Below are 26,853 nucleotides of genomic sequence, written 5' to 3'. Positions count from 1 at the left end.
GCACATGAAATTTTGTCACATGTATTCAGAAGCTACGCATAAATGAAGAACCTTAATTCTGTACTCTATCAGACACTGCTTGCTGATAAGAAGTGGATAAATCACACGTTGGAACTCCGCAAAACTGCTTTCCACAGGAGAAAGGAAGTAAGCAGGAGGCACGGTTTGAAAAAGGAGCTTCTTACCTCTTTCTGGCTTCCTCATACTGCCAGTTAAGCCTGACTCGGTCCACAAGCCTTGTTTTATCATCAAAGACGAACTTTGGGGAACAGAAGAAAGAAAAAAAATGGGGGAGACACATTAAAAACATATTTTCAAAATAGAAAATTCACTTAAACTTCCGGCAACAATGAAGAATATTGTAATTCGCCTTCCAATTTCCATTTTTCAAAGGTCTGGAAGGAAACACACCAAATAACAGCTGCCACCTCTGGTCAGTGGAGGTTGGGAGTGGGGCTGGGAAGACTTTTGCTGTCCCAACACTGGTGGATTTTTTTTTTTTAAAACAGTGGAAGTATATTCATCTATTGTGTGATTCCGAGCAACAACAACAAATTAAGTTTTAAAAGAAATAGGGAATTCCTCAAAGTTGATACAAAAGCAAAAAAATTCATCCCGCCTAGGGTAGTATATGCTCTTGTTCCTCAATAAACACAAAACAAGGGTGTTCTCCTAAAAAGTCACAAGATCTGAAGGAGACGGACTAGCTGTGTGAGGTGCTGGCTACGGGACTCCTTCGAATGCTATGCGGCCCGTGAAAGAATCAAAGGTGAAAGGATGGAAGGAAGGCACGGAAAAGCCTGGGACTGGCCGCCTCGCCTCAGGAGTCAAGAGCTGAAATGAGGATCTCTGATGCGATCACTAGTTGCACCTAAATATTTTCATACCAATTACACTGAAGCCAACAAATTCCCAAACAAAACAAACAAGACCTGTATGAGAGGTAACTGCAGCTCACCTTGATTACTTCTTCCTTCTTTCCTGGAAATATATGACTCTAGTTTCAATAAATCGGCTCCATCTGTAGATCTGACCTTACTCGGCCATATCTTACGGCCACTACTAAGTCTTTATTTTTTTAAATGACCTCGTGTCAACAAATATTTGGAAATATTCTACTTGTATGGCTGGCAATGAATTCACTGATATGAGTTTTGAGACAGGTCAATGGGGAATTTCCCTATATCTTTATCGCCTTGAATGGCAAGGAGAAATGCCTTATACGAGACTAAGCACTTGCCAATGAGATGTGTCACGATTTTACACATTTCAGCAGCCTCACCCAAGGCCTCTCTCCACAGTGTCCTCAATGTAAATGCATTTAGGCTGCAGCACCGCATCTGCAGAAACTCTCTACACTGGAAATGAGCTACTTGTCACCTGGTCACCTTGTTCATTAAGAGACCCCTAAAGCCGACCCATCAAGACAAATAAATGTCATTTCTTAAACCTCTTCTCAATGCTATTTATGAACCTCTAAGCTCTGATTTTGCACTCTTCTGTGAGAATAAAATGGAGATTTTAATTAAAAAAAAAAAAAAAGCCTACAGCCAAACGGATCCAACAGGTTCCTGCTTCATGGATCCTACATAGCCCTACAACATGTACCCCAACTGCTAAATTCCAACATTAGGCTTGTACTGCTTACAAATCTGTGCTTGCAAAGCCGTGGGCTCCAAAAGCATGTCTGATTACATCAATGCCCATCCCACAAAACTAACTCAAAGTGATAACTATGTGAGGTAGTGTGCTGTTTTAAAATGCTAGGTTGGGGATGTTCTGTTATGCAGCAATAGCTAACTAATGCAGTTACAGCCTTTGGATATATTTTTCTATAACATGATGTAGTAGAAAACACAGAGGTTTACGGATCAGAGACATTGATTCAAACCCAGACCTGCCTCTCCCTGGCTACATGACCTTAGGTAACCTGGCACCTTGACCCCCTCGCCTGTCAAAAGAAGATGGAAACCACTACGTAAATTGAGGTAACAGCCATGAAGCTGCCAGGGCCAGCCGCAGTAAACGCATAGACAATGATAATTTACTGCTGAAGTTATTATAGCTGTATAACCAGCCACTCCCCACCTGACATTTTTAGAAAGTCTTACCTAAATCATTACAGAACCTTCGATCTTACCTGTTGCTCTCAAACTAGTTAAGAGTCTCTAAAAATTCTAATTCTAACCTTATGTTGAGCAGCAATGAATTATTCATGGAATTCAATAAGTATCATACTTCTTTCCTTCTCTCATGCCAAAATCTTTAGGCAAAAATGCCAGACATTTTTGACTTACAGATTCTTCTCTGTTTTAAACCAAGATACCTAGTCAAAAAATGTCCAAGTGTACTTTTGAGAACAATGAGGGGAACACAGCAAATAGGGCAGTTCAGGACATCCAAGACACAGAGGCATTATTTCCTATGTTATACTCCCCTCAAAGAGGCACTATTTGTCGACATTTTAAAATATCAGCTAATTATTTAAAATCCAGAGTTTTTTAGTCAATGGTTTTCCTTTTTGTTTCTTTTTATTTAATTTTAGGAAGGCATTCTGCATTCCACTGATACTTCATCTTTACTTAGTAAGCCCTAAGAAACAGAAGCCATCCAAAGTGTTTTTCCATTTGTAACAAATAAATGTAAACCTTCACTCAATGACATTACAACAGTAATGTCTTTAAGTATCACCGCCCTGCTTCAAATGATGGTTGCCAATTTTGTTTTTGTGGCTAACTCCAGGCTTTACTAATTATCAAAAGGGGCATTATGAAATTCTTCCAAGTCCCAAACAAAATTAATTTCAATTCAATTCAACTGCCTGACGTTCTCTTAGAAGAATAAGAAATAGCATCAAAGTGTAACCCAAGAGTGACATAGCCACAAAGCCTCTGAAAAATCACTGGCCTAAGCCAGAGCTCAGCAAACTATGGCCCAAAGGCCAAATCCGGCCCACCACCTCTTTCTGTAAATAAAGCTTTATTGGAATTTTACTGGAAGAAGCCCCACCCACCCATTCACATATGGCCAACGGCTGCTTCTGTACTATGACAACACAGCTGAGTAGCTATGGCAGAGACTGCATGGCCAGCAAAGCCTAAAACACTTATTATCTGGACCTTGGCAGAAAAAGTTAGCTGATCCATGCTCTAAAAACTCATATGTGTGCCAAGAAACATCTAGACTCAACTCTCAAAAGGATTCTGCCTTTTTTAAGAATCCGAATCACAAGGATAGAGGTAATAAGCCATTCAGTTGCCTCCCAGGCCCCTGAACCTTCAAGATGGCTAGATGTGAAAAACAATATTCTTTCTTCAAACTTAATGGCACAAAAGCCAAAACATTTTTGAAGGGAAAGTGGAAAATTTAAAGAAATGGGTGACAGCCACATGAAAGCAGTCCTTTTCTCTCTGGGCACACTCGGTTCCTCCCCCTGCCCAGTGAGCGTACCTCGCCGATGACCTCAGTCTGAGACCCAGCATCGCAGAACTGGTGAGGTAAAGACTCGCCCAGCACACCTGCACTGGGAGGGAACTCTTGCAGAGAGTCGGTAAGAGAACAGCTATTCCTGAAGCCATCCGTCAGCTTGGCCAGGCTCTGGAAGAGAATGCAACAAGAGACTTGAACAGCGATGGCGATGCTTCTCTTCCCTTTCACAGCGGTCATTTCCTTCCTGTTCCAGGTCGGCAGCTTCATTACTGGAGAGCGGGCCGGCCCCAACTCCATTCTCACGAGATTCAAGAGAAATGTCGATCAGCACATGCACCTTTCATGAAACTCATAGTAATTTAAATCAGACGGCAACTGAGTCCTCCTGGCAGCATGTGAATAATATAGAGAACTGTGGTACCACTTTTACTGTTTTTTAAACCTTTGTGTTTCCTAAAGAAAAATTAAGCATTCCCTCCAAAAAAGCCAAATTCAAAATAGAGAGTAGAAAGGCAGTTGCCAGGGGCTGGAGGGCTGGGGGAAATGGGGAGATGCTGGTCAAAGGGTACCAAGTCCCAGCTGTAAGGCAAATAAGTCCCCGGATCTCAGGAACCTCATGTCCATAGCATGGTGAGTATAGTTAGCAATACTGTACCGCATATTTGCAAGTTGCTAAGAGAGTAGATCTTCAAAGTCCTCACCGTGTAAAAAGAAAGGTAACCGTGTGACGTGATGGACGTGTTAACTAATTTTATTGTGGTAATCATTTCACAATAGATGTGTATATCAAACCATCACGTACACCTTAAATTTACACAGTTTTATTTGTCAAGTGTACCTCAATAGAGCAAAGGGGAGGGGGGAAAGTATTTCCATCCAAAATAGTCTATCAATAAATAAGTCCAACAGAGATGAATGTTGCCTTGAGATCTTCAGTACCCCACAGAAGGTGAAAACAGCTCCCAGACAATATTTACATATTCTTATAACCTGGCTTTTCAGTCACAATGCTACAGGGTCAAAAGTCATCTTATATGGATGTCAGTTTGCCGAAAATTAGAGTAAGCATAAATTCTGGTACAGGGAACCCTTTTGGGTGAAAGTTAAAGAGAAATCAGATTTTCTAAGATTTTTAAAAGACCTGTGAAAAGCAACTATACCCCCATAAAAAGAAATCTAAAAAAATAAGAGGAAAACATGAAAAAAAAATTTTTTTAAAGACTTGTGAATGCATTCACATTCAGCAGATATTCCTGCAGACACTAGACGCCCACGTGCAGTGTACCCCAGGTAGCTGCCTCGGGATCTAGACAAAGGCATCTTGGAATGGGCCAAGATTGCTACAGTCATATAACAAAGATGAAACAACTTATTTGATTTTACTAGATGAAGACATTGCCTGTGCGTCTCCCTGGAGCGTCTCAGAGAAGATGCTGGGGTCTGAAGCTTCTTCCAGAAATTCTATCTCCAGCCTCCGTGGTGGGGAACCCACTCGAGGCAACTGGGTGGCTCGGCCAGCTCTGCACTCTCAGAAAGAACGGGGCAGGGACACGAGCTCCACGTCCCGGGCGAGGCCTCCGTGTCCCTGGGGTGAAGTACCACCCGGTTCACGCCCGGGTTTGGGCCTGGATCACATGGGTGATGTCCGCAGAGCACCTCGCCCAGTGCGGCACACAGAGGCCTCGGCAGGCGGCAGCTGTTCTCCTTGCTACCAGGCCTCCGAGAAAACCTAACAACTGACCATTTACCTCTCATGACCTGGAAATACAGGGCATCTGAAAATACAGATTTCTGGGTCCCCACCCCAGACAGTCTAATCCAGGAGACCTGGGGTAGGGTCTGGCAATCTGCAATTGAACGAGCAGCCTAGGGACACTCCAGCCTCACGCCCTTGCCGTTAGGAAGCACTGCCGGGCAAGGCAGTCATGTGCACACCTGTTGCACTCGGCCTACGAGTCTGAGCTTTGCTCCCATGTCCTCCTGTGTCTTACATGCTACAGAATCGAGACAAATGCCTCCCAGCACCAGGTGCTCACTCGGTGTGCTGAGCCGAAAAGAAAAGCCACAACAGAGAGCATCAGATGCATTCCGGCACCGAGCAGGAGCCCGGCGTGGGTCTCTGCAAAAACTCAGCTGTTTCTAAAAACAACAGAAGCTGCAGGAGTTCAAGGGGCAAAAAAATAACGCAATATAAAGCTACAATGAAATAAAGTCTGTCCTCATGGTGGAATACTATGCAGCCATATCCAGGAAGGAGGGAACTCTGAGTCCAGAGACGGGAAAAGGTACAGGGCATAATGGTTAGGTGCGGAAGCTACCGCGGGCAGCAGGCACAGGCCCGGCTTTCTGCGAGGGCAGCCGGCCACGTGTTCACACTTTCAAGTGTCTGTATCAAAACACTGGAAGGGTGTACAAGAAGCTAATAAAAGCAGCTACAGGAGGTGAGAGAACGGGGTGACAGCAAGACTCTTACAACAGACGTTGAATTATTTTGATTATTTAACAATACAAACGTATCACCCATTGTTGTGGCCTGAATTGTGTCCTCCAACAAGATATGTTGAAGTCCTAACCCCCAGAACCTGTAATGTGTGCTTATTTGGAAGGAAGCCCTGCAGATGGAATCAAGTCAACATGAGGTCATGCTGGATTAGAGCAGGTTCTAATCCAGTGATCGGTGTCCTTATAAGAAGAAAAAAATTCATACACAGAGACACGGGAAACCACATGATGACAAAGGCAGAGACTGGAGTGATACGCCTACAAGCCGAGGAACACCAAGGACTGCCAGCAGCCCCCAGGAGCTGGAAGAGGCAAGGAAGGAGCTTCCCCTAGAGCCTTCAGACAGAGCGTGGCCCTGCTGCACCTTGATATCAGACTTCTGTCCTCCAGACTCGGAGAGAATAAACTTCTGTTGTTCTAAGCCACCTGGTTTGTGGTTCTTTGTCATGGCAGCCCTAGGAAACTAATACGCATATTTTAAAATATTTATAAATATGTACACACACATATACAGAAGATATCATATATACATATATAATACACATACATGTATGTCTTTAAAATATGTATGATTACATAATAAATATATAATATATATAGTAAATATATACATATATATATATATATTTTTTTTTTTTTAATAAAGTTAAGAGACAAGCAGGTGGGCAGACACACGGACGTGGGCTCTGAAGAGCACCCGGGCCTCTTACTTGCATCAGGTCCCGCCTCTCCTTCTCGCCTGTACAAATGGCTTTCTTAATGGTCCTCAGCTCGCTCATTATAGCCTGAGCCTCATCCAGTTTGTAGTTGGTGTGAGCACTTGACATCTTACGATCAATCCTGGTCCGAAAAGAAATATGAGTCATTCTATGCGAGATTACAACATTCTATTAAACAATAACAACCCAAAACTTAAAAGCTTCAGAGAAAGGTGGGAAACAGTTAAAAACAATGTTTTGACAAAGAAAAACAAAGATCCCCTAAGACCTTCCTTGCTTGTGGTGAACACCAGATGAGACTGGTGGTGGCTGGGCGCCCTTTGCCCCAGGAGCATCCTCTGCAGGTGGGGGCGTTCCAGGCAGGGTGCCCGTGTCCTCTACTAATATGCTCAGGCAACGAGCTCACTGGCTTAAAAATTTCCTGAAATTTTAAATTTCCCTCTCTGAGAGCAGGATCCTGTCTTATTCGTTTATCCCCAGCATCTGGCTTAGTGGTCAAAAATGTCTATTAAATAAACATACAAATGAAATCTGTGTACAAGAAGAATATATGGGAAACAGCAAAAAGTAGTGAACTTTCAACAGGGACACCCTGTACGAAAGTTGGGAACTCTTAGGGCTCCTCTATCTTTCTTTTATTCTGGTTCTAATTTATCACTCTCTCAACTACTCCCCTTCCATTCAAACATCCATTCATCCTTCCTTAAGCTTCCCATTCAAGCTAACTTCCTTCCATCCATCCTTCCTTCCAGCCAGCCCACCCCTGGGCGCACAGGGCCTGGTTCTGGGTGGTGGAAGCAGAGCGCCGACCGAGACTAGGCTTGGCTCTGGCCTGCAAAGAGCAGGCAGCCTCCTGTAGCTCGTCCTTGGTCACATCGTCCATACCTACGTCTTAAGCCTTGGAAGCCCTCGGGGCTGAAGAAGAGACTTCGGTCCAGAAACAGAACGAACTCCTTCTCTGGAAAGTCACCAGCTTGCATTTCAGGCTCCAGATCCACCATGACACAGATTCTAGCTCTAAACTGTTTCCCCCATGTTACCCGAAAATCCAGATGCTTAACGGCCAGCCCAAACTCCCTTCTGTTCCACTGACAAGAGCATCCTGGCATGCTGGTGAGTATAAGTGACACTCCAGCTCTACAGTGGGACCCTGGGCAAGACACTTCACCTCTTTAAACCTCAGTTTCCTCATGCCTCAAATGAGGACACTAAAAATGTCCCTCCCATTTAATGAGAAATGTAAGGAAAGGGCTTACTTGGCAGAGACCTGGCGTATAATGTCTGAGCTGATTATTATCATCAGGATAATGCTCAGTCTACTTACTCATGAGAGAAAAAGTAAATAATTCACCAACTCCGGTACTTTATTATCATTAACAAATTCCTGGCCACAAAGGTCACAACTCACAGCAAAACTCAGCACCAGAGCTGATCTGAGCCATCAGCGGCACTGGAATGAGAGAACAAGCAGGAATTCATTCCCTCCCTTTGGAATAGGGCTTCAGGGCTCAACGGCACTGCTGTGATTGCCATCTGCAGCAAACAAAATGTTTATGAAAACTGGTCCCGAGTCCTCTTCCTTGGAGAGCGGATACAGATGCGCTGGGGGACCCCACACATTGAACGGTGACACCCCTACATCCCAGCAAGGCCTGGCCATGTGTTTTTCCATTTTAGCTGTTCTATGGAGAACCAGGGGTCTCTAATGTAAGGCAGGAGCAAAGGCCACCCATCTCCCAGCACTGCATCTGTCTAGGAAGTGGCCCAACTTTTCTTGCAGAGAGAATCGAGACTCATTTATGTAATAATATCTCGTTATATCCATCCTCTGATAAAAGGCTTTCCAATACGTCTCAGTTAATGTCACAAACCACAACCCACAACCCACATAGGTTGATGAAGTCTGTAGAAAAGGGTTACATCATTTCCATACAAAAAACCCAAGGCCAAAAAAGTGTGATTCCTCTGTAACAGTTAATGACCAATGCCTCTGCTAACCAGGCCTACTGGCTCCTATAGAATGAGAAATACAGCAAATGGATCGTCACCTGACACTGACACCCACATAGAGAAATGAAACTCTACTGCACTGAATGTTTTCACTTCCTTCACCATCAGTGCTAATCAAATGGTCAGAGAGTACAGACACACACCCACTGTTAAGGCCGCAACGTAAGATGCTAACCACATCAGCTCCAGCTTCGTACTTAGGTGTTGTGACTTCCTTATAGCTTTTAGCAGCTACAGAGCCTAAGTGCAGCCATCAGTAAAGCCAGGCACTGCGCCAGCTGCCTGTCAAGGCACCAGCATCTACAATGGGAATGGCCGCTCCCTGGAGGAAAACAGGCCCCGATTCCCATCAGGGAGAGGGATCAGCAACCCTGTAATGCCTCTCATCAGCAGACACTGAATGGACTAAGACCCAGTGTAAAATAAAAACCCCAGGACACAGAGCACACAGCCTTTACTTTTCACCCCTCAACATTTTGCAGCAGTTTTGGGAAGGTTAAGTGACTTGCTCAAGGTCACACAGCCAGTAAGAGGCACGGTGAGCTTCACACTGAGGCCCCGCACACCACACTCATCCTCTTCTGTTGCCGGGCTACCAATACATTCAGCGTCAAGGCCTCCAAACTCGCATTGTGTCAAATCTGAGGGCCACCCACATAGCCAGTCAGATGTTGTCCCAAAGTAAACTGGTGCTCTTTACTGGCTGCCTTTGAAAGAAACTGTTAGAGAGAAAAGCAGGCACAGCTTCAAATGCTGACCGCACACAACTAAGAAGACATCTTCACGATGATTCTCATCAACCTCCCCCTCCCACTGCCCTCAAGTGTCCATATTTGTTGTTCAGCTTAAGATGTCAAGAGAAGGGCTTCCCTGGTGGCACAGTGATTAAGTATCCACCTGCCAATGCAGGGGACATGGGTTCAAGCCCTGGTCCAGGAAGATCCCACATGCCACGGAGCAACTAAGCCCATGTGCCACAACTACTGAGCCTGCACGCCTAGAGGCCGTGCTCCGCAACAAGAGAAGCCACTGCAAGGAGAAGGCCATGCGCCGCAACCAAGAGTAGCCCCCACTCGCCGCAACTAGAGAAAGACCGCACACAGCAACGAAGACCCAACGCAGCCAAAAATAAATATAAATAAAATAAATTAACTAAAAAAAAAAAGATGTCAAGGGAGCTGGTATGACCAAAGTAAAACCAAATGGATTCTTAAACCCACATCTTGAAGAAAAGGGCTGCCAGGCCTCGAAAGATATTCCACGTTAATACCACACATTACAAGCCCCAAGAATGAGAAGTGTTACAACTCTACCTTTTACGTCACCAGCTCTGGCAGGGGGCCTTGAACGACCCTCACAAAGCTTCCGGCAGCTTTCTATCAGCAGCCGGTCCTGCGTGGAACGCCAGACCGGTCTCACGACGGGAACAACGCTCTTTTTGTTTCCGCCCCCATTTCTGTATGTTTTACTGTTATCTGAGGAGCGCTGGCCTTTTAGCACGGGCTGTAGCTTCTGTGCTACGGTAACGGGATACTGCTGGTCTAAGCCTGCGCTACCTGTGAACAATCCCGTTCTCTTCTGAAACCACTAAATCCCCTCGGACGGAAAATGCTAATTCCGAGATCTAATGCTGCCTCGTTGGGGTATCGAATGGTCCGCAGAGTGCAGTCACTCTCTCTTATTGCAGGAGACACACGGGCTTAACTTCATCACAGCATCCCAAAGCGGAAGAATGTCATCAAGCAATTAAAAGGCTCAAAGCAAAGAGGCTGACCCAGGGGCTAAGAACACACCTCACGGAAAGTGGGTACTGGCGCGTTGAACGAGCACCCCTTTCTGTGATCTGAACAGCAGTGATAGAAATAGGATTTCTTAAGACACAATATAACACAGTAAGAAGCAGAGAAGGAAACGCTAGAGGGCAGTTAATAAGAAGGCACCTGGGCCGATGCAGCGACCTCCCCGATGCTTGCAGCCCAGGCCCTGGCCCAGGGGGTCCCGGTGTCCCAGGAGCAGTGCCGCACGGCCCCCCGGGCTGGTCCCCTCACCCCACCAAGCCCTGCCCTGCGCCCGGAGCTGGCTGCATCCCGAGGACCGAGTAGGGAAGCAGGCCAAGTCCGCATCCTCGCACAGCGTGACACTAGGCGAGGACACAGACGACAAGAAAGAAACCAGCGGATCAGGCAGCGACTGGTGGTTCAAGGAAAACGAAGCCCCGTGTGGGGATAGAGGGTGGGGCGAGGGCTGCTTTTTAGATACGGTGGTGAGCAGGGACCCTGGCAAGATGTCATTCGTCCAGAGAACTATGGAAGGGAGGGGACAGGCACGAGAGACTTGGGGAGAGAGTTCGAGGCAGAAGGAGCTGCGAGTTGCAGTGCGGGCTGACGCAGGTGAGTGAGGGCGAGACTGGGGGAACGAGGTGAGGATGGGGGCCGACTCATCTGCAGTCTGGATCACATTCTAAGTGAGAGAGCCACCAGGGGCCACGCAGCGGAGACACTTTACAAGAACCCCATGGCTGGTGTGAGGACGAGCAGCCACCACGTCAGCACTCGGGGACGTTACAGGTGGCACGGCGGGAAAAAAGCGCCAGTGGCACAGAAGCGTGGGAAACTCAGGGTGAAGTGATGCTAAACGAGCTTCCCGGTTGCAGGACACCTCACAGTCGAACAGGAGGAACATTCCAGACGCCCAGGAGGTCTAGCGTCACTAAAGAGGGAGCTCTCCCCCACCCATTGGCACATCCAGCACGTTCTTGGGCATCACCCATTTGGGAAGCTGCGGACGTCCTCATTCTAGCTCCTGCCCCCTTGCCCCCGGGTGCTAGCCATGAGTTACATGAAGATAATTTTTCAAAACAAGCTTCAGAAACTTTGGGGCAGCGATACCCAGTAGCTCTCTCACTGGAAAAGTTTGATTTTTCTGAAGACTTTCATGACTTGTAAACGTTGCTCCTGTTTTCTGAAGACGCTTATAAAGGGCTTCAAGAGAAGTGCAAATTACAACGACACTGACACACTATCTCTCACCGATAAGACTGGTACAAATGCAAAAGCGTGAGTGACAACACATTCTGCTGGCCACGCGGATGGAACAGGAACACGCATCTACTAGTGGTGGGAATGCAAAATGGTGCCACCCTCCCGAGGAGAATTCGGCAATATCTAAGAATACGACCAATGCCTTTACCCCGTGACCCAGCAAACCCACCTTCGAGAACTTATCCTGAAACCTCTGTGTCTACACGTGCACAGCATTACGTGAAAAGCTGATGGGAAACATTATAAATGGATGTATCAGGCCGACGATGCCAGACCCCACTAATAATCTTCACACCACACAAAAAAAGAGACAACCAGAGAGTGTGCACCTCCGGACCAAAAGGAAAAGAAAATGAAACTGAACTTGAGTCAGATCAAGCCTCTCGGATTAATGACACCCGTTTACATAAACAGCAGGGGACAGAGAAGCGTGTTAAATGACGCTGTGCACGTGCACGCAGCAAAGTCCAGTATCAGGGCGATTCTTTGGGACAAGCAAAGTAGCTTCTTCAACAAGTAAGATGTCAGCAGGAAGAAAGGAAGGAAAAAGGAAAAAAGGAGAGGAGGGTAGAGATTAAGAGACACGCTAATCAAACGTACGGTGTGGACCTTGTCGGAACCCGGACACAAACCAACCAGGGAGGTGGGAACACTTGCTGGAGAAAGTTAAGTGGCACAGGTATTAGAGTTATGTTTTCAAAAGGAGTCCGTTACTTTAGGAGAGACATTTATGGATGAAATATGACTCTGGGATTTGCTTCAATAATGCGGTAAGAGCTTGGGCGATGAGGCTGTGTGACAGACAAAACAAGACTGCCATTGTGTGGTTAGTTGTTGAAGCAGGGTGAGGGGTACAGAAAGGTTCCCTTATACCATTCTCTCTGCTTTTGTGTATATTTGACATTTTCCATCATTAAAAGTTTATATACATTATACACACACACACGCATGCTATCATTAACCCAGAGAATGTGTTCACGGCCAGCTCCCATCTACAGAAATTAACATACATAGACTTAAAAAAAAATACAAAAGGTTCTTTTTTCCTCACTTGGACCCAAGCGTAATGATGGATTTCCTTGCTAGCCAGGAAAGTTCACCAAGATAAACAAGTCGAGTTTAAAATGTTATAAGTAGCCAAACTCTCGGTGAGGTGCTCTGGAAAAAAATACACAGGCTATTCTGGGAAGCAAGAACAGCAGAAAATTTTCTGGAGGAAAATCCAGGGTCTCTGCCTTAAATCGCTGTTGGAAATAATATCTGAGAAGCCCATTTACATGTAACAGCTCACGTATTATCTGTGCTCAGAGTTAGGATTTTACAGTAGGGGTGGGGTAATCACATTATCGATGCTTACCAGAGGTTTTCCAAATTTCTCAATAAATAATACCTGTCTGCATGATTTGATCCAAACACAAGAGCCAATGTGCAATACCAGATAAATAAAGAGGCTGTTTCCGTCTCACACGTGGCCTGTGGAACTCAGAGGAAGGGATCAGTCTACTTTTCACTGGCAAAGCGTTTTAAGCGCGGCGCAAGCACCCTTGTTTCCTCTCCTTCCCGTGAGCTCGTGTCACAGCACAGAGTGACCGACCATTTGCAGTGACAACACAGCAACCAACTAGAAGCTGCCTCTCGAGGCAGCTCCATCTGGAAAGCTGGGCTGGGTCCCCCAGGACCAAGGCCAGGTCCACAACTTTCCCTCAGGCCACCCCTCAGCCTCCACTGGGGAGGGTGGGTATCCAGCAGGGAGTGAGGACCGTCCCCTTGGCAGGGGGCCTGTTTCCCATCACTAAGGATTCTTGCTAAGGAAAGCAGAAAGAAGATGAAACGGCACTGGCCCTTCTCTCTGCAAGAGCACAGCTCATACTCCGCTCCGGCTGCAGGTGTAAAGTTATAACTCTTCCCAGACCAGCTTCTGCTTCCCGTCCAATAAACCTGGAGAAACTGAGGCAGTCTTTTCCTAGTCTTAAAATTACCTTGACTACAAGAGATGAATTTACTTCCTAGCAATGCTAAGGGGAAGGGGTTTTCTCTGTCACCTGAGCCCTGACATCTTTTATTTCTGAGAGTGTTCAGTCTTAAGCTGACGTTGCAATATAACCGTTGTCTTCACATAAAGAAATGGAGGTGGCCAGAGTGATGGAGGCCAAGCAGAGGAAGAGGCACTGGGCCCAGCAATCCTGCTACAGAAGCCAGAGCCACTGGGGAAGGTGCCGGCCGGGGCTCCCCTCTGAGGCTCGGGGATCCCATGTGACCTCAGTGTTCCTGAACCGCCCTGAAACCCGGTCACCTGCACCAGAGCTTCAGCGAGTGAGAGTTAAATTAACTGCATGAGGCCCAGCATGAAAAGTCAGTATTATCTAGAGATGCTGGGAAGTCTTGATTCGCCCTGGTGAAGAGAGAAAGCTATGGTGTGGCCAAACGAAAGAAGGAAAGCAACCTCCAGTTCAACTGGACAGTCCAAGCAACTTGTGAAGACCTGCCAAATTACATGATTTGCTTCTGCTTATTTCTGATCCAGCCCTTTAGCAGAAGTGACACAGGAGGGCACAGCCACAGTGCACAGAGAAGCACCCAGCAGGCATGGGAGCATCTGGAGGTGGGCAGGGCTATATGGCGTAGAATCACAGAACAGGTATTGCTGCGCCAGGAAGCACCACAGCAGACGGACAAAATGAGCAACAAAACCAGTAGCCGATATTGAAAATGCAGCTTGATTTGTTTAAGCAAAACTTTAAAAAGCTGTACTGCTTGGGCGGCTGGGTCAACTGACCCGAGGGGACGGTCAAGCCGATTTAGGCCGCTCTCTGCCGCCTTGGAATCGCCACCACCACGGCCAGTCGGTCGCAGGGCATCCAGCAGCTGCTCCAGGCCAAGAAGCGGGCCGCCAAGGAGGTGGCCGAGGACCACAAGCAAAAGAACTGGAGGCTGAAGCAGGCCAAAGCAGCAGCCCGGGCTGAAACTGAACAGTACCGCCTGCAGAGGGAGAAGGAGTTCAAGGCCAAGGAGGCCGCGGCTCTGGGATCCCATGGCAGTTGCAGCACTGAAGTGGACGACGCCCAGGAGAAGATGACCATCCTCCAGACCTACTTCCGGCAGAACAGGGATGAAGTCCTGGATAACCTCTTGGCCTTTGTCTGCGACAACCAGCCAGAAATCCACAAAAACTACCACAAAAACGGATAAAGGAAGGAAAAAACCGCCTGTTGTTGCATGGTTTGGCATTTTCGATCCCTTCATGGAATATGAAGCTTTAGCAAGGCTTGAGTTATAGTCTTGCGAAGAGTCATTAAATTATTTCTGTATGTTATATAGTAGGTCCCTTCACTTTTTGCAGAACAGCAGATCTAGCTTCTTTGTACAAACTTAGAGCTTATCCAAAGATTTTTATCTTCTTTTTTAAATTTATTTATTTATGTATTTATTTTTGGCTGTGTTGAGTCTTCGTTGCTGTGTGCAGGCTTTCTCTAGTTTCGGTGAGCAGGGGCTACTCTTCATTGCGGTGCACGGGCTTCTCACTGTGGTGGCTTCTCTTGTTGCAGAGCACAGGCTCTAGGCACACAGGCTTCAGTAGTTGTGGCTCGCGGGTTCTACAGCACAGGCTCAGTAGTTGTGGTGCACGGGCTTAGTTGCTCCGCGGCATGTGGGATCTTCCCAGACCAGGGCTCGAACCCGTGTCCCCTGCATTGGCAGGTGGATTCTTAACCAGTGCACCACCAGGGAAGTCCCAAGCTTTTATCTTTTTACCTCATATTTCTTGGAAGTTTAATGGGTATACATTGTCTGTTTTCCTATGCCTTTTCGCTCAAGCAGCATATATATCAATACTGACTTTTTCTTTCTTAGATGTAGTTAAAAAAAAAATTTCTTAAGAAAGAAAGAGATGAATTTTTTTTCCCTAAATCTTTCTTGAAGGTCAGGGGCTTTATCTATGAAAAAGTAATAAATAGTTATTTGTAACCTATGTGATACAGCAGCCAGCCTTAAAACAGTCCTTTCCGGCTAAGAGTTAGAATAATGGATACTAGTACCATTGTTTGGGCTGCTTTTAGTTTCTCTTAATCAAAATTACTAGATGATAGTCCTACTATATAGCACAGGGAACTATATTCAATATCCTGGGATAAACCATAATGGAAAAGAATATGAAAAAGAATGTATATATGTGTATAACTGAGTCACTTTGCTGCACAGCAGTCATTAACACAACATTGTAAATCAATTATACTTCAATAAAAAATAAATTAAAAAATTACTAGATGATGGAATTCAAGAACTTGTTACATGTTACTACTTGGTGTACTGAAAATCATTTAAAAGTAAAGACTCTCTGTCATGCAAAAAAAAAAGAAAAAAAAAGCTGTACTGACTAAGGATAATTAAAGGAACGCCCATTGTAGATCCAAATCACCAGAGAATGTGCGCGCACACACACACACACACACGCTGCTACAGGTAGTGGTAGAGAAAGCAAAAAGCTGACTGTAAGGTTAAAAGCCTGCAGCTCATGCTAAGCACGTGGACAGCTTACCAAACCCTGCCGCGTGGGGGACCTGCAGGGGGCATGGCAGTGTCTCAGGGCCAGAAAAGCCAAGTCCCTCCAGGCAAGACCCAGCTCACCTTTCTACTGTGTCTCCCTTGGTGTCTATAATATGTCCTTAATAAAAAGCGGACAAACGAATCATCAACCAAACTAATCCTGGGTGATTAACAAAGTGAATCTCAACCTTGTGTTAAACAACAGGGTTTGACGTGCCCGTTAATTACCCTTTATATGAGGTGGGATCATTACCTTTGTCAAACACATTCTGTGTTACCTCCCTATAAAGAGTAATACTGCAATCACATTTGACACACTGTCATTGTGTCTGCACACAGGATGCAAGAGAGTGGCACGCTGCCCACATTTACCAAGAAATCGTAGCCACATGGATTCCTGCCATTTGCTGAAGGCTGACTATGTAGCAGGCACTGGTGCTGCACTCGGACAATTTAGCCCAATGATCACTGCTATGGACTGAATATTCATGTCCCCCAAACTTCATATGGTTAGCCCTAACCCCCAATAAGATGGTATTTAGAAATGGGGCCTTTGGGGGTGATTAGATTTAGATGAGGTCATGAGGGTGGGGCCCCATGAAGGGATTAGTGTCCTTAAAGAAACAGAAGAGACACCAGAGACCAGAGCCCCCCACCCAAAAACAGCACCATGTCAAGACACAGCAAAAAGGCAGTCATCTGATAATGAATTTGCCAGCACCGTGACCTTGGACTTCCAGCCTCCAGAACTGTGAGAAGTAACTGCTCTTTAAGTCACTCAGTCTACAGTATTTTGTCAGAGCAACCGAGCTACAACAGTCCCCACTGACACATGAGAAGAGTTAACACAGAAGGTATGAAGCACAAGCCCAAGTTCAGCAAGTGAAACCAGGCTCTGAATCAAAAGGGAATATACTTTGGACCAACAAGAATACAATGCCCTTTCTTAGGAAAATTAATTCTTTCAGACCACCAATATCACCATTTATAAAATAACTTCTGTTCATTGAATTTGCTCACTTCATATAACTCACAAATGATAAGAACTTCATCCCCAAACTCTTAGTAGGGATAAAGTTCTAATTGTAAAGATGTCAATTTTATAGGAGGAAGACCTATAGATCAGGCTGCCCAACAGAACGTACTGTGAGGATGGAAATGTTATCTGTGCTACCCAATGCAGTGGCCACTAGCCCAGCGGTCCTCAACTTGGGACAAACGTGCCCTCCAGGAAACACTTGGCAATATCTGGAGACATTTTTGGCTGTCACAACTGGGTGAGAGGGTGCTACCTGCATCTAGGGGGTCAAGGCCAGGGGTGCTGCTAAACATCCTCTGGTGCACAGGACAGCTCCACCACAAACAGTTATCCAAAATGTCCAAATGTCCAAAATGTCACGAGCAGTGAGGTGGAGAAAACCTGCACTAGTCACATGTGACTGAGCATTTCAGATGTGGCTACTGAGACTGGGGACTAAAATTTTAATTTTATTTAACTTTAATTAATTTAAATTTTAGAATTAAAAAATTTAAGAGACTAAAACTAACAAAACAGGAATTCAAATGTAAATAGCCATGTGTGTTTCAGACAGCACAGCTATCAAGAATGTGCGTGAATATAAAATAAAGGTCTTATTTCCCAAGGAAACAAGAACAAAGTATCTTCAGGGAAAAGAGAGATCTGATCCTTAGGATTGGCAAATAATAAGCATAAATAAAAGCATAAAAGTGAACACCCATGAAGCTTTAGGACACACGTCCCGGCACCAAACAGGAAATCGCAGGGAAACTCTCCCTCTGTCACTGCAGGCCACTCACTCTTGCAGGGTCTCCACCCCCTTTTCTTTGTACTGCAGTTCTTGCTTCATCTGGGTCAGCTCTCGTTTTAATCTGGAAAGCTAAAGACAAATTACATTTTTTTTCCACAAAAAGAAGCTGTGAAAAATGATTTCTACAGTTGTTAGCATTATCATCTAAGTTTCTGACTACCTTGCAATTCACGGGGTCACCCATTCTCTCCATGGCCTTCCATCCCTGGCATATCAAACAGCCCTGGCATATCAAACAGCCCTGGCAGGGGGGCCGGCTCGCTTAGACACAAAAGGCCCGGGTCACGAACAGCTTTCTACCACGTGGAGCCCTGGAACCAGCAATGATTTTCTTTTTCAAGGTACTGATTTACACATTGCAATGAGCAAACTTTGTCAAACTTTTTTCATCCTCTCTTCTGCTTACTACCCACAGATCCCACCTAGGAAACCCTGTTGCTCAAAGCATGGCTTCCCACTACCTGGAAGTCAGTCGCCTGCAGTGCTTATTTAAACAGGTGCTAGGACCCACTCCAGGCCTTGTGAAAACTCGGTGGGGGCGAGGCGGGGGGTGTCTGGAGCTCACACTCTGAACTGATGCCCCAGGTGTTTTTTGTTGGGGTACTAGAATGTGAGAACCACGGCACTAAAAGAGACACTCTGGTTTAGGGACTGAGACACCAGGACAGGAGGCTTGGCCTCTAAGATGTCTCCCGCCCCCCCTCCCAGACACCCAAGACAAGGGGCTGAAGGGATGGAACGTGGTGGCATACAAAGTACCCGGCACCACTGGCAAGGAGCACCGGCACCTTCTGGTCAAACGCCATCGTAGAAAAGATTTCTCTGGGAATACAGCCACCAGGGAAGAACAGCAGATGCTAAAGCTGCTGAGGGACAGGGCTGGCAGCCCACTGGTACAGGGAAGCAGCCCTCTGAGGTCGGGCGCCAATGTCACCAAATCTTTCCAAACGGGGGGGTGAATGTAGCCCCATGAAACACACTGAGGGATACAGGTGATTTTTTGTTAGATGGGCTGAGGCTTTAAAATGAAACTTTTCCCTTCCTATCGGAAAAAAAAAAGTGGAAAGTAAAACCAAATGTAGTAATAATTCATGAAATGGAAAATCTTACTAAAATATGGGTGTTATACACACTGGCCACCATAAAATGAACCATGATAAGTGGTGTTACATAAAAAGACATACGGGGCTTCTAGTTGTGAAAATATTCGTTTTACTCACCCTATCCCGACGACTTGCTATTTCTGCTTTAATTTGGTATGGGTCGTACTTTGTATTTGTTGAATATCCAAAGAAGGCTAAACAGAAGGAAAATATTTTATTTTATAATAGATCCTTTAAAGTAAATAAATACACTTAGATAGGAACTTCTGATTCACCATATTAAGTAGTTAATTCTCAGTCTCAGACTTCCAAGTTGGCGCTGGCTCCTGAAGAATTAACATTTTACAACCTTGAATCTTGATGTCTGATTTTTGCATGAGGCCCTTCTACGTGATTCCACATAATAAAATATATGGCTATAGGTAACTCAAAACTCTGTTTACTTCAAGTGCAAAACTACTAGGGTTAAAAACCATATATACACGGGGGGAGGGGTACGGTTATGGTATAGAAAATTATTCTAACTATGTAAAGAGTACATACAGTATGAACCCATTTTTACTTCCTTTTAAAATGCATGCACCCATGGAAGTCACTGGAAGAAAAGAACCCCAAAGGTGACTGCTATTCTCAATGGTTTCATTGCAAAAGATTTTATATGCACTCTTTTCATATCTATAGTCTCCACATGAACGATTTTTGACATAAGAAAGAAAAAAAAAACCCAAAGATTTGTAAAATGAAAAAGACAACTTTCGAGTCACGTATCAGTATCTGGCAGGCTTGACGAAAAGCTATTCTTCCACGTTGTTGGTTCCCCGAAAGCTGAAGCAAAGCACCCACTCTGTTATTCTAAGCAGCTTGTTTTTGAGGGATGTTTAGCTAAATCACATTGCATAGATAAATGCTTTCTTCAGCAGTGCAGCACACATGATTTAAAGCCTTATAACAGACACAGCATCGTGATTACAGACGGCTAATACCTGGGGGTGAATGAGGTGCGCTCAGCCGTCCAGCTGTGAGCTAAACACAGTCAGCCAAGCCCTCTCCGCCGTCTCAGCAACTGGAGCAGCTTGCGGCTGTTTCTTTCTCTTTTTTTTCTTTCTTTTTCTTTCTTTTTTTAAATTAATTTTTACTGGAGTATAGTTGATTTACAATGTTGTGTTAGTTTCTACTGTACAGCAAAATGAATCAGCTATACGTATACATATATCCACCTTTTTTTGGATTTCCTTCCCATTTCTGCCATTTCTAATTTCTATCACCCCATCCACCTCTCTGCATCCCTTTTTCTCATAGGCCTTGGAGCCGCAGTGACTTGGTTCCTGTCCCTTCCTGAGTTGTGGAGGCTCCTATTTCTTCATCTGAGAGTCACCCCACACTGGTGTAATCTGCCTCTGGGTCATTTTCATTAGTTTCACCTGCTCAGAAGACCCATCAGCAGGGCCAGCATCCGTTCTTTTCCTCCTTTGATCTGGGTACCAAAGGCTGTCATTCAGGTAACTTACATGTCAACACCTAGAAACTAGTTTATAATCATCTCCTGATTTCATATTGGAGAAGTTGACTCAAAGCCATCAAGTGGGGCTTCCCTGGTGGCGCAGTGGTTAAGAATCCGCCTGCCAAGGCAGGGGACACGAGTTCGAGCCCTGGTCCGGGAAGATCCCACATGCTTCGGAGCAACTAAGCCCTTCCACCACAACTACTGAGCCTGCGCTCTAGAGCCCACGAGTCACAACTACTGAGCCTGCGTGCCACAACTACTGAAGCCCGCGCGCCTAGAGCCCATGCTCCGCAGCAAGAGAAGCCCGCGCACCGCAACGAAGAGTAGCCCCTGCTCGCCGCAACTAGAGAAAGCCCGCGCGCAGCAACGAAGACCCAACGCAGCCAAAAATAAATAAATAAATTTATTTTAGAAAGCCATCAAGTGGTTTAAACAGCAAGAGTATTTAATATCCTCAAATAGAACCCCATCCTCAAATAGAACCACATCCCAACTTAATCTGAGCTGTTCAGATATCTCCTGTTTCTAAAAAAATACAGTTCTATGGAAAATCTACTATTCTAAGCCCCAGTCAGAATTTCAAATTACTAGAATCTACTGGAAATAAATATCTGGAGGAGCTGTTTGCCAAATTTATCTCAAATGTTCTTATATTTAGAATTCTAATCTCTCAAAAACACAGAGTAAAATGTTTTTTAAATAGAATTCTTTCTAAGACGAAGAATGTTTATTTCCAAATCCTAGAACCTCCATCTTGCCTGAGTCTTTGGTCTCATTTAAGACCAGTAATGAAAGCAACACCTCAAACAATGCCCTTAAGAGGCAGAAGTTATTTCTATAAAATCTCCACATTAAACTCCTGGGACTTAAGTTTCCCAAGCCTGAGCTTAAGGGGCTACCGCTGGGGCCCAGACAACATGCAAATAAACCTAGGGCTTGCTGACTCCTTCCACGTGGGGCCACTTGTCACCTTGCAGCTGAGGAAGACAATGCCAACAGTTACCACCTGGGATCTTTCCCATTCCGGGTAGAAAGTAACCCCACCACCAAAGTCCAGGGAAGTTAACCGCAACGTTAAACATCAGTAACAATGATCTGAAATCATTGCCAAAACTGTTTCTGCCTGTGCAGTTTCATGGGGAAAATTAGCAAAGAGCCTTGAAGTGCACGCTGGAGGTGTAGTGCGTACAGATGGAGAGATACACGGCAACCTGCCCCCGGTTCTCCTGCATAACCAACAGAGCCCTGAGGCACTTGGACATCCGCCTCTCCCCCAGGACACTCAGCCTGGACCAGTCCTGGAGGGGGATCCTGATAAGCCACGACATCACTGAGCTGCCCAGTCCACCAATGGGGAGGCCCACCACCCCCTGGAGGACGCTGCTGAGTGACAATGACAGCCTTACTGTCCAGGCCGAGGGGAGTTAGTCTTTTCTGCTACTTACAGCTGGAAACATCCTAAATGGTAAAAGGTTTTACTTATTGATACCATTCATGTTACCTTTGCCACGGTCTCTAAAGCTATAAAATTCCAGGACTGGGATGAGGGAAAAGGCAACTCAAGTACCTAAGACAGTGAGTACGTTTTATCTTCAAATGCTAAGGAGGGTGATAAACACTGGCAGAACTTCTAATGATATAATTCAATTTATAAAGACAAATTCTCAGTTCCTGATGTCTGCCAGTAAGTCCAATGGAACCCATTTGTGGAGTCCAAGGAAAAAGTTCAAGACTCTGGACCCCATTTTTAATGGCACGTACACCACAACACTTAGAAAAAGAAACATCTTCCTCTGTTAAGACACGTCTCCAATCTCAAGGTTTAGGATAAATACGAGACTTTCACCTCTGAAGCTTTCTTCTCACCTGAAGGTAAATTTTAAACAGCTTAAGGAGGCCGCTCAGGCATACAGCATTGCTTTGGATGATATAATAAGAAGGTTATAGCTTAACTGGACCTCACCAATGTAAACTACTATACCTTGCTATTATAGGGTAACTGTCACATTTACTTCATCTATCCTCATAAAATCTTTGTGATAGATGACGATGACGTTTCCCCACTTTATAAATGAAGGCTGAGTGTGCAGTGACTTGACCTACATTGTGCCATCAGTCAAAGAGGGACTTCTGTCTAGAACTTGGGCTCCTGTGGGTCACATTAGCTTTTCCAACTTAAGAAGAAATGGCCCTCCGGCTCCCCGGTGCGCAACAGGAGAACTCAGTCTGTGTTATTTAGCACTCAAAATGCTGCAGACCCCAGTAATTACTTTGGATTTCGATTTTATGGGTTATTAAAAGGGGGAAATGTGTCCATGTCTGCCTCTGGGTCCATCTCCTCTTACACACAGGGCTCCTCTCGACCGTGAGAACCCAAGATCGCCCCAGGCGGATGACATGCTTTAAAAGAGGGCAGTCCTTCTCCAAAGACCTCCTCTGGGCAGGCAGACGGCTCCTTAGGACCAGGTGTACGTACGCCTTCCAGGCGTCGGCGGAGCCCAGGAGGACTCCGACACAGAGGACGGCAAGCCTGGACAGTTTCCGTGCTGACAGGTACTAATTACCAGAGCCGACCAAGGCATGCCTGTAAACAACCGAGGCCAACTAAAGAGGGCATGACCTCTTTTTTAAAGGCGCCAGAAGCAAAGGAACAAAAAAATCAAACTAGCCCACTGAGAGGTAACCTACAGAAGGAACACAAGAGCCCACCAAATGCAAACCAAGAAGTCCCTGTCTAGGGCAGACGAGGAGACCTGGTAAACATGTGTGCTCTGCGACAACCTTCGAGATTGGGTCCTGCCAACTAACACCTGGGAAGATGCTGCGTGAGCCATGTTTCTCCTGCCTGCTCCAACATGCCTGCGTGCAGGAAAACCAAGGGCTCAAGGGATGGACTGTGGCCCTTATCCTCAGCTAGGCAGGAGATGAGAAACCTTCACCAGGGAGACAAGGGAAGACAGTCTTTGCGGGATGGGCCTGGAGCCTCAGAAAGAATGCGGGGGCCGGACAGAGGACTGATAAGGTCAAGCTTCCCCACCGCCCGAGCCAGCCCGAGCCAGCCCGAGCCAGGAATGCAGGGCGGGTCAGCGCTTTCTCACTGGAGATAAGGCTGACTCTTTCCCAGGCACCCGAAGAAGAGACTTTGGCTGTAGGCTTCTGGGAGCTCCCAGGAGCCAGGGTAACAAACAAAGTCATACTCCTGCTGCTGGAAGAAAGGATCACAATCGGTGGATCTCAACTCTGGGAATCCCCTGGGGAGCTTTAAAAAAAAAAAGTGGCCCCAACCAAGGCCAATTAAACCCGAATCTCCAGGGGTGGCAGTGAGGCCCAGACAGAAGAGTGTTTCAAAGCCCTTCGGGACATTCCTCCGGTGCGGCCAGGGCTGAGAACCACTGGTGCAGGTGCTTCTGCAAAGGACCAAATAGTAAATATTTCTGGCTCTGTGGGCCACACACTCCCTGTCTCAGCGCCTCGACTCTGCCACCGTAGCTGCTACAGACAATGGGTAAGTGAATGGACCTCGCCAGGTCCCAATAAAAGTTTATTTACAAACCACCCAGGGCGGACAGGATTCAGCCTGCGGGCCAAAATTTGCTGACCTGTGGTTCAGACTATAATTTACCCCAAGCAAGAATTCCTTCTAAAAGGTCCTGCAACTGGTCATATACTTCATCTGAACGCACCTGGAGGTCAGAGTTTGTCAGGAACAATGAAAAAAAAGTCTCTGAAATAACGAATGCATTCAGTGTTTAAAAAGAAGGCAAACAGAAGAACAAACTGCAGTGAAGAAAGTAGGAGAAAACTCTACAAAATGGAGCTGCAGAGAAAGTACTGGGTGCGTCTTAGAGACTGAGTCCTTTGCAGTGAAGAGTTCCATGCCAGGGTTCTACAGAGCATTGGACAGGACTGGGCCCCAGGCAGCTAGCTCATAAACGAACAGAACTGAAGCGGAGTTGGGGGTCTTAGTCTCATGGGGATGTGTGTGCTCAAATCCAGCAAAGCATGACTTTGTTTTGGTCAGAGACAAAAAAGTTAAGGCTTGGATATTCTCAGGCACCAGACAGCCCAGCACTGACACAAAATCTTCCCTCTCCAATGAACAGAGTTTTATTCTGATGACTTCCGTAACTCAGGGGGAAATCTGTGAAAGGTGTGGAAGAGAGCACTTCCCCTCCCCTTGCCCTCCCCCATGCCCTTCTGCTCCAATATTGGAAATGACTTTCTAGTGAATTCCTCTATTTACAATTATTGCCTCATTTGCCCCTACAATCAGCTGTTCAGGATAAATCGTGTCCCCAACACCAGGCGCTAAGGAAATATCTGTTGAAAACTAAATGCCTAGTTTAGTGATCCCACTATGGGCCACAGAAAATCAAGAAGCAGAAGGCGATCTGCCTTCCACGTGCCCCCTCAAGTGTTGTGAAATTGCCAGACAACTTGTCAATTTATAATGGGTCCTTATTTCCAGGTAACTTGAACAGTGGGAGGGCAGCCTGTTCCAAAGCCACGATCAGTTCTTCTGAGCTGACTCTTCCATGTCTCGGAAATACTACACAGCACTGAAGGCTAGCTACACAAAAAGATCTGAGTTCAAATCCAAGGTCTTCCGGTGACTAGGGATGTAACCTTCAAGAAGTAACTTAGCCTACCCAATATTGTTTCTGTGTGTATACCGAAAATAACATTACCATGTTACAATGCTTCACCATGTTGCAATCACAACAATGCAGGAAAACACTAGCCCATTCGATGTTGGTTCCTTTCACTTGGAGTCACTGTCAATGAAGGAAGTAATGGGAAATAAGTCCAAATCTCCCTCTGCTCCCAGTACCCGAGCAAGGAGCCCTGCTTTAGATGACTAACAATGTGAACGATCGGGGTTGTGCCAGACCCAGGTGGCCAACTGGAGCCCAGGTGTGCCATGGATCCTGCCACCAGAAGCTCCTGATGTGGGCCCAGGCCTCTGTAGGAGACATCTGGTAGAGCACAAGCCACCAGGATCATTGTCTTGAACTTCAGCCTGTGGCCAGAAATAGTTCATTTGAGTCATATCTAACAGAATTATCCTCAATGAAGTTCAGGTTAAATGGCAAATTGAAAGAGCTTGATCAAAAACCCCAGGGATAGCAGCAACTTGATAAAATGCTTGAATTAGTTCCTAGCTTCCATTCGTAGTCTTTTTCCCTGAGGAGATAGGCTCCAGCAAGAGCCACTGGCATCTCCAGCCCTTCATGAAAATGGCCTAAGCTGGCCTCCAATGCCACCTGCACGAGTAGAGGCAGGGATCATGTCTACGCAGGGACCTCTCACGGGTTGGGGAGTGGAGTCTCATGGTAGGATCTCAAGTCAACACCAGAGTCCTCACCTTCCTTGACTCAAGGTTTCCTCATACATGACTTCAAAGACAGCATCTCAAGTGTTTCTTTTTTACTGGGCATTAATAAAATTCTACGGAGCACAGGAAGAATAAAATTGAGTGCAATTCCCTACTTGCCCAAATGTCAATGGAGTGAAAAGCCCGTGGAAATACAAAAACTGATGCTGAGGGAAGTCCCAGCTCCAGAGGACTGTAAGTTCTGGATGCCCTTACCCTCTAGGCTCCACGTTGCTATGGGACTCCTCCCCTCGGGCTGGGCGTAGAATCCGATAGGCTGCAACTAGGTCCTCCTATATTTGCATCCTCAAGGGCTCCAGTCCCGAGTCCCCACACTCACTGCGACTGAAGTCCTGGCTGCACCAGTACAGTAACCAGTACATAAGACACACTTTCTCTTGATGAAGTTTGTCCTTTCAATGACTGGCAAGAAACTTCCTGCCAGGTTTTTCTGATATGTGCTTCTCCCATCTTAGAAAGACTGACTGGAAAGGCTCTTTGGAGACCTAACCAAACCTGACCATGGAACAGATGAGGTGCCTACAGGCTACTGGGAAGAAATACTCTATTAGGTTGAATCACATGAAATTGCCAATATTTGGGCCTTTTTAAGCTACAAAAATGACAGTTTTATATGGTTCAATCTACTTCTACCAAGTAACTTTTGGAAAGGTTTAGAATCGCTAACTATATGCTTTCAGAAACAGTTATAAGCCAATGCTTTAGCCAAGTGTGACCTCGAGGCACCAAGTCCATGAGATCACTTAAAAGAGACCATATGCCGAGCCACGAAAGTCATC

General features: G+C 45.9%; 2 protein-coding genes across 3 annotated transcripts in view; one reads left to right on the top strand and one right to left on the bottom strand.

The window, feature by feature from the left end:
- The window catches only part of WWC3 (WWC family member 3), a 118,133-nt gene that overhangs the window by 43,326 nt on the left and 47,954 nt on the right, over window positions 1-26,853 (bottom strand). For both annotated transcript variants that reach the window (XM_082610406.1, XM_082610407.1), the window contains exons 4-8: window positions 19,293-19,369; window positions 18,062-18,141; window positions 6,642-6,771; window positions 3,451-3,597; window positions 186-259 (exon numbers count right to left, since the gene is read on the bottom strand). In XM_082610406.1, the coding sequence (XP_082466532.1) occupies window positions 186-259; window positions 3,451-3,597; window positions 6,642-6,771; window positions 18,062-18,141; window positions 19,293-19,369 (508 nt within the window). The remainder of the gene's footprint in view (window positions 1-185; window positions 260-3,450; window positions 3,598-6,641; window positions 6,772-18,061; window positions 18,142-19,292; window positions 19,370-26,853) is intronic.
- LOC309796930 (uncharacterized protein) lies at window positions 10,609-15,277 on the top strand (the record flags this gene model as incomplete). Its single annotated transcript, XM_082610335.1, has 2 exons — window positions 10,609-10,923; window positions 14,504-15,277. 2 exons carry the CDS (start codon window positions 10,609-10,611, stop codon window positions 14,888-14,890), a joined length of 702 nt encoding a protein of 233 aa, XP_082466461.1. The 3' UTR covers window positions 14,891-15,277.

The sequence above is a fragment of the Mesoplodon mirus genome (assembly GCF_964341445.2).
Source record: "Mesoplodon mirus genome assembly, chromosome: X".
Taxonomy (NCBI): domain Eukaryota; kingdom Metazoa; phylum Chordata; class Mammalia; order Artiodactyla; family Ziphiidae; genus Mesoplodon; species Mesoplodon mirus.
Note: the sequence above shows the minus strand (reverse complement) of the source record. Positions and strands in the feature narration are given on the sequence as shown.